Source organism: Anopheles aquasalis, chromosome 2 (assembly GCF_943734665.1).
Source record: "Anopheles aquasalis chromosome 2, idAnoAquaMG_Q_19, whole genome shotgun sequence".
Lineage (NCBI taxonomy): Eukaryota > Metazoa > Arthropoda > Insecta > Diptera > Culicidae > Anopheles > Anopheles aquasalis.
The window spans coordinates 50,060,001-50,067,500 of record NC_064877.1 but is presented as its reverse complement, the minus strand read 5'-3'; the positions used below and the strand labels follow the sequence as shown (position 1 = coordinate 50,067,500).

The 7,500-nt window shown below is 40.3% G+C and overlaps 2 protein-coding genes and 2 non-coding genes across 4 annotated transcripts in view; 2 read left to right on the top strand and 2 right to left on the bottom strand.

Annotated features, from left to right (window-relative positions):
• Positions 1 to 324: 324 nt before the first annotated feature.
• Positions 325 to 2,089, bottom strand: LOC126571664 (putative peptidyl-tRNA hydrolase PTRHD1). The gene is made up of 2 exons (XM_050230388.1): positions 1,702 to 2,089; positions 325 to 588 (listed from the first exon to the last, which is right to left on the bottom strand). Exons 1-2 carry the CDS (start codon positions 1,876 to 1,878, stop codon positions 418 to 420), a joined length of 348 nt encoding a protein of 115 aa, XP_050086345.1. The 5' UTR covers positions 1,879 to 2,089; the 3' UTR covers positions 325 to 417.
• A 207-nt stretch (positions 2,090 to 2,296) lies between these two features.
• Positions 2,297 to 2,368, top strand: Trnae-cuc (transfer RNA glutamic acid (anticodon CUC)). The gene has a single exon. It is a non-coding gene; the product is annotated as a tRNA-Glu (tRNA).
• A 766-nt stretch (positions 2,369 to 3,134) lies between these two features.
• Trnae-cuc (transfer RNA glutamic acid (anticodon CUC)) lies at positions 3,135 to 3,206 on the bottom strand. The gene has a single exon. It is a non-coding gene; the product is annotated as a tRNA-Glu (tRNA).
• Positions 3,207 to 5,382: 2,176 nt separating this feature from the next.
• LOC126571645 (neprilysin-2) overlaps positions 5,383 to 7,500 on the top strand; it is a 13,956-nt gene continuing 11,838 nt past the window's right edge. The window contains exon 1 of the mRNA XM_050230347.1: positions 5,383 to 5,790. Within this exon, the coding sequence (XP_050086304.1) occupies positions 5,762 to 5,790 (29 nt within the window). The 5' untranslated portion in view covers positions 5,383 to 5,761. The remainder of the gene's footprint in view (positions 5,791 to 7,500) is intronic.

The following is a 7,500-nucleotide window of genomic DNA, read 5'->3' as shown; positions in this document are numbered from 1 at the left end:
AAGCAAGGAATATCAGTCTTCAGCTATCCTAACACTAGCTTACTGCTTCACCAAACCATCAGCTCTTGCACATTTGCCGATCTTCATCAGCATGGTAAAATCAAGAATGAGATCAAATTCTTCCACCTACACATACGCTTTTCGGAAAAACTGGTGCTAGCTGGTGGTTCGGTTTTTGTTCCATAAATACATTCTGATTTTGTTGGAGCTTACGTGCGACGAAACTGGGTCGACAATAAAAAAGTAAACCAAAAAGATTTACATATACAGAAGTAAACATTTAAGCTTCCAGATACAGTACATTCATACAAAAGGTTATAAGCATTAACAATTCATCACCATTAGTATATTTTATTATGGTTACGATGAAAAAACCCCGGTTTATTGGTAGGAAACAGAAGAAATTAACAAAACTTCTCAGCTAAGTAGTTTAAATTTCTTCACATATTTCTGGACCTCATCCTTCGGGTACGGCTTCAGAGCGATGCAAGTGGGCAGGTTTTCGGGCTGTTCGATCCATACTTTATGCTTAATATCATTTTGCTGCAGCAATTCGCCCAGGTCAACAAGCTTACTCGCGGTTGGGGCCTATGGGAAGAGAATAGTAAAAAAATATCATGAAAATTATTTCACCGGCTTTGATACATTTTGTGCGAAGCAAACGATTCCATTTTTTTAACGCCTCTCGGCGATGCATAAGAACACCGGTCGTGGATGTTGCTGCCATCGTACATTCCCAAAATAAACTCGGTGCTGAAAACGACGATGCGGGCGATTTCCTGCTAATTCCGTACTGTAGGCGTTCTGCGGCAGATGTCCCTTTGCTAGCTTCTTAAAGTTTCTGCTCAAAACATATTTACAGCGTAGGAGGTAAAACTACCACGACAAATTCTTAAAATAACTGGCGGGTTTGCAGAATCGAACGATTTTTCACGCAACTTACTCAAGAAGAAAACTCGACAATTTCGATTAGCTTGCTTCACAAATAGTAAAATAGTAATAAATATAAAAATGAGAACATCTAAATGATCGTTGCCTAACAATTTAGAAGGAGTGCTACTAGCTACTACTAATAAAACACTTTTCGTACCTAAATGATTAATAAAGCATTTTTTGCATCCTGTCTGGCCAGGCCTTGCACACAGGGTCCTACAGTTTCGTCGCTCGAAAACTATGTCTACGATTATTTTTCATGCAGAGTTTGTGTTTACTATATTATTATGTAAAAGGAATTAATTAAATAATACAAAATATTTGCAACAAAATCCAAACCGGGGGGATGGTTTTGAACTTATAAAAAAAGAAAACAAATTATGAAAGTGAATATAGGACGAACGAGCCATTTTATAAAAATGGTTACTATTTCAAACATTTGAAAAGGGAAACGATCATTGCTGTTTGATTGTAATTTTTTGTCGCATCGGATGCAGTGTGTCCATCGATTTGCACGCACTGTGCCGAACTTCATGTACCTTGGCATTTAAGGGTTTACTCAAATGATCAAGGAGGCGATGCGGGAAAGTGGAAGATTTTGAAAAAGATAAAAACGGAAGTAAATGAAAGGCTCTCTGAAACCGAAGAACAGTTGGTTCGCTTTTCCTCCTTGTTTCAGGAAAATGTGATTTATATAGGCGGAGCGGGGTAGAATGGGTAGCGATTGATTTGTTTACAAACTTCACGTGCGACGCTCCCAGTACTCACCTCAAGGACCACTTTATGCATGTTGTCCAGATCTCTAAAATACTCTGCTGTTTCCGTGTCCGAGAAGAGGTGGTTCACAGCAGCGACCGCATGACAACACTGCGCAATTAGTGCACCCTTTGGCCAGGTTTTAGCAATTTCCCCGTTCACGATGATATACTGCACGAGCTTTGCCATTTCTGTCGGTGACCCGGCTTCCGGTAGCAGACACCGTAGAGAGGACTATGTCCCCAAAGCCACTAAAACGTCTACGAATTCAACGCTTTACAGTAATTCAACATTCGGTAGACTGCACTCAATCCTTTTTCAATTAATCCAGTAAATTTTGTTTTCTCGGAGCGTTCCGCGAACTGATAAGCGAGAAAAACTCGCAAGCGAATTTGACAGCTCAGAAACCGAAGACTGTAAACAAACCGTTCTCGATGCTTTTCGTTTCGTGCTTGATTTCTTCCACAGGCTTGTAAGAGTTATAGAATAAATTCCAGAGGGTTTTCCAGATCTATATGGTTGATCCATGTGCTGAAATGTGATGCCCAGAATGGTAGGGAGGGAGTCTATAAGAACCGATCGTTACTGTCGTCGGAAAATCGGAAAATCCCATATTGTCTAGTGGTTAGGATATCCGGCTCTCACCCGGAAGGCCCGGGTTCGATTCCCGGTATGGGAAAGCGGTTTTTTTCTAATTTTTTCAACGAATTGTACTTACTTGCTTACTTATCCACACAACTAGGATCAATGAGAAGCGCGTTTTTTCGTTGTTTGCACGGTGCCACGATAGCAGCATTGGTATGCAACTTTCAAATATATACCAACAACATACGAACTCGGGAACTATGTGAATATTGCATTTATAGATTGCGAGATAAACGATCGCTAGAAGATGCATCACTTTATGGACTAATATATGCTTTCCCTGTTTGATGGTCTTTCACGTGGAACTCGAAATTCCGCATTTCAGTATAAACTTTTTCACGTTTATGCCTGCCACACGAAGCTTTAACTTTGAGCTAACTCTGAGTTTACGATTCGTCTGTCCCCGGCTTAACAGAGTGGTATCTGTTATAATCGGTGGAAATCTGTTATAATCGTAGCCTCGAGGACGTGCCACACGAAGCGTAGTAGAAACATGTACAGCTGCATGGCCACGATAGCAATTTTCAGTTAGGAACTGTAAAAAGAGGTGGAAATTATGTTGCTAGCGTGACCGGTCGCGAATAAGATGAAAGGCACTTTCTTTCGAAAACAAATTGTTATAAGCTCGGTTGTAAATTTGCTGTAAAGAACTGTACAAATTTGCGATACATGCACCATACCAAAGATGCTATCGTGGCATCGTGCAAATAACGAATAAACGCGCTTCTTATTGATTCGAGTTGTGTGGATAAGTAAGCAAGTAAGTACAATTTGTTGAAAAAATAAGAAAAAAAACTGCTTTCCCATACCGGGAATCGAACCCGGGCCTTCCGGGTGAGAGCCGGATATCCTAACCACTAGACAATATGGGATTGTTATATGCACCGGTCGATCGTAAGGACCGCAGGTCCCGGCGTGGGCGCTATCCTTCTCATTCCAACGGACGGATGTCTGTTCTGAAAATAGGGTTCCCCCCAAACAGCATCTGCGGCTGCGCGGCTAGTTGTACAATTAACCAAAGAAAATATTAGTGAATACGTGACCTAACAAAACATAGAAACGGTCGTCGGATAGAACTCTGTACCATGATCGCATGGTTAAACGGCATCGTCAGCCGATGGCGGATTGTTGCGAATGATGGCAGCTTGTTTACGGCAACTGTATGCTAATCAAGTGCTGTTGAATAACTGTTGCTTTCGCAATTTAAAGTAAATCACGTTACTTTTATCTCAATGCACTGTTAGGATGCACCATTTCTGATCGAAACGCCCATAGATGTCGATATTTCTCCATTCCTATCATACTCCATCGTTAATGACAGAGAGAAAAAGAACAGAAGAATTGTCCAATCTTGCACCCTGTTTGCTTGCATACTTCTAAATTATTCTCATTACTTGTAAACATCACCAAAGTACCACTACCATTTCTTAAGTACGGTCGCCTTTGTTTTTGCCTTAGGCTAAAAATATACTGATACAACATTCCAATCAAAGGATCGCGTTATTTTGGAAATTTGATATTTCTTACAGTGCATCTAGCATTTGTTTTTTCGCTAATTACCTTTTCTCATCATCTGCATCGTTGTTCAATTAAGACATAATTGTTCAAAGTCGCATGAGAGCGGCACGGTTTTACCTTCAGATGTGTAATTTTCACTTTTTTATTAAAAGATTCCTTGAGATGCTTAAATAAAATGATGCGACGAGTATTGCACAAATCGATTAATCAAGAAACAAAGAATTGAAGAAGCATTCATAAGAGACAGACCAAAACAAAAAAGTAATTCTCAATGATCGTTTCAAAGCTTGATTGGGTAGCAGTATACTCACTCATAGTAAGTAGCAAAAAAAACTATGTTTCAAAGGTTGAAAAGTGATGCGATATGCGAAAAGTCATGCGATATTTATTTAAGTGCCACCATTATCTTCGAGAATAAAGTTCAGCAAGGTATCTTATCATTGCAACGGCGATTGCTTTCATAACTAGAATCCGTTCGTTCTAATTATTGGAATGATAATGCGTCGATCATAAGCGACATAAGCGTATAAAACCATTAATCGATCTTAAGTGTCACATTTTTCTTAAGATGGGTCCTCTAGGCTACATCCATGATAAGCAGCAGCGACAAATAACGGTTTGCGAAATTATCTTCTAACGACAAAACAACAGCCAATTAAAGTTACGCATACATTATCAAGAGCCTAGTTTACGGAAATGCGATACAAAATAAAGGACTTGGTGTAAGACGGGAAACTTATGTAGCGCTGGACACTGTTTCAAATCCGAACCTCTTCGACTCTTTCTCTCGCTCTCTTGCTTTACAAAAAAAAATAAAAAGATTCCTCTAACCCGTATAGTTGATATCTTAGGTGTATTCGTATTTTTGTTTTTCGTAACAGAAACACGTAAAGAGAGGTTCGGTCCAAAGATTAGTTTTGCAATGGTAGTCTGTTAAGCTTCATAGCTAAGACCAAAAGAACATTTTGCAAAGGGAAAATGGCATGTGCTACATACATTAAAATCAACTTATTTTCAAGTTAAACCTCAACTTATAACATAATGAAGTATAAATTAACTATAAATCGCTGCACATTTTATATTGGATTTGTGCATTATAAATATGAAATTATTATTTTTTAAAATCCCATCTAAACGCAGCTTAAAATGTGATTAAATATCCCAGAAATTAAATGGTCATAGATCCAAATTTGCTCGCAAAAACCCATCTATTCGAGGGTGTTCTTTTTCCATACTTATCATGCTGCTTACATTTTATAAAAAAAATGCACCTTTTAAATAAGTTTCATCACCATGTCAAAAGCTACTGTACATCGACCAATGGAGCGCCCTGGTTCGCCAATTGTACAGTGGTTGGCAGTTAGCTTGGTATGACTTCTCCCGTCCATTATCATGGGGATGCGATGGAGCCGCGCAGAGCGCATTTCTGACTCTCACATTCTCCGTTCGCGTTCAAGAGGGAGAGCAAGTAAAAAAGCTATAAAGGCTTGAAAGCGGGTTGTCAGAGATTATTTCTTTCCTGGCCGACCACCGAGGCGGTCGTGCTTGGCATATTAGTCGCTGGTGCTTGGTGGTACATTAAATAGCCAGCAGGCCAGCCCAGTGGGGTGCGTACAACAACAAGGTCTGCCCAACGTGATTCGTGCCGTGCGTTTGATCGCTCATTGATAAGCTGTGCAGAAGTTATACGAGGCCTCTGCAAGTACCGTTTGCTTCAAGTTCAACAGTGTTGGATTGTAGCGAAACGATCGGCAGGAAGATCGTCGCTACAAAAGTTGAAGTGTGTTTCGTGCCATTATCGGACTAGCGAGATAGTAGTTAGTGCCGATAGGAGTGAGATTTTGGAGGAAGTGACGGGCGTGTCGAAAATTTCAACGCACCATCGACGAGTCGCAAACAACACTCTTCAATGACCACAACAATGCAAACGGTTATCAAGTATGTATTCCTGAAGCCCACTACACTGTAACATACACTCACACACCACTGCTAATGAAGGGTGCCACGGGTTCGAACGATCTTTCGTCTGATGATCAATCGGGGGGAGAGGTACAAATCGGTTATGTTGTGCAAACGGGTGAACATCAAACTCACCGTAAACTACTCTATTCACAAAATTGAACTATTGTAGATCACATCACAAACACTCCTGAGAACAACCGGCGTATGTAGTGTCTATGATATTCAACTAAAATTAGTCAGCTATGCGTTTTACTATTCTCATCCTGGTGGTTCCGGTCGAACAAACCCCAATGACCAACCTTTCTCCGGAAGAAGTTGAGCTAGTAAACCATTTCCCAGTTTATTCGTGTTTATGGGCAGTGAAAGTGTCGATCGCATGCCGCTGAGCGTGCCTCGCTATGTGAGTGGAATGATAAAAAAAATATATTTGAAACTACCAACAGCGATCGTTTTCAAGCCGCGCTGTTACGAAACTGATCCATGGCAAAGCTTTCACTGTAGCCGAATTCGCGATCGCTTTCCTTGCCGGGTATTTTGCGTGATAGAAAGGTTTAGCCGGCTTTTACAAATGGATCTTACTCATTCTATGCGGAAATGTGTGGTGCTCGTCCACATAGTTCTAAACCAAAGTAGTACAGTTGTTTAATAAGTGACTAAAAAACAGTAAAATGTACTGTTGAAAAGTCACAGACTCTCAGACTGATGACAATAGTTCGACGACTGTGTATTGACAATTACAATCGATTGGTAGCTGCCCTTTAGTCGCATATCTGATAGTGTTTAGCTGAATTAATTATAAGAATCATTCCTGAATCAAGATATCTTTGATGAATGTTTGCGACCTTTTAGTGCTATAATTTATACCGATTAAGATCAGTAATTGGGAATCCCTGAATACGTTGGTATGTAATAGATACTGTCGTGCGTTTATCAGGTATGATTAGAAAAGCTCTATGGTGTCCGCGGACACTACAGATCGAGACTCGTCCCCAGTACAGCACTCGCTGGTATTCTAATACCGAAATCCAAATCCAGAGTGAAAATACATAAAAGATAATAGTCTTCTATTGCAAACCCTAGCAGCTTTGCGAAGAGTCGGAATTTACGTTACCGAGGTCATACCTGTTTCAGTGTTTGACCGGATCCTCGGCATGGAGAGAGAGAGAAGCTGCAAAGCCATCATAGACCGGTTTCCATACTCAGCGTGATGATTCAATAGGTTGCGTCCGCGCGCGCGGCCAGTTTGAAGAACCAAGATGCCGCATGGCACGTTGCTTCATCCAGGGCAGATTTCTGATCGTCATCACAAGGTGATGCTTGTTTCGTTGTTTTATTTTTGTCGTTGTTATGTTTCTGTTCGGATTGTAGCGAAATATGCTTACAAAACACAGACTCAATCGGGGAAAAGATGTAATTGTTCAAATCATCTCGTTGTTTGCAATGCCATTTATGATATTTTATGTTTTTCCATTTGTTTTCAGCATAGCATTGAAATACTGTACTCCAGAATTAGATTAGAATAATAATCATACAATAACCTTCATGAATACTTAACAGAGACACTGAGATAGTGTCTTAACAGAGACACTGAGATTAATGTGAATCGAGTTTGTTACTGACACTTATTTCCTGTATCATTCCACGCGAGGGAAAGCTATGCTTGGGAAACATTTATGTGAAGCTGCT

Excerpts from the sequence above, each read along its gene's own strand:
- LOC126571664 (XM_050230388.1), bottom strand. The coding sequence starts at position 1,878 with ATGGCAAAGCTCGTGCAGTATATCATCGTGAACGGGGAAATTGCTAAA. Across the intron at positions 589-1,701 it reads TGCATAAAGTGGTCCTTGAG|GCCCCAACCGCGAGTAAGCT; the intron begins GTGAGTACTGGG and ends CTCTTCCCATAG.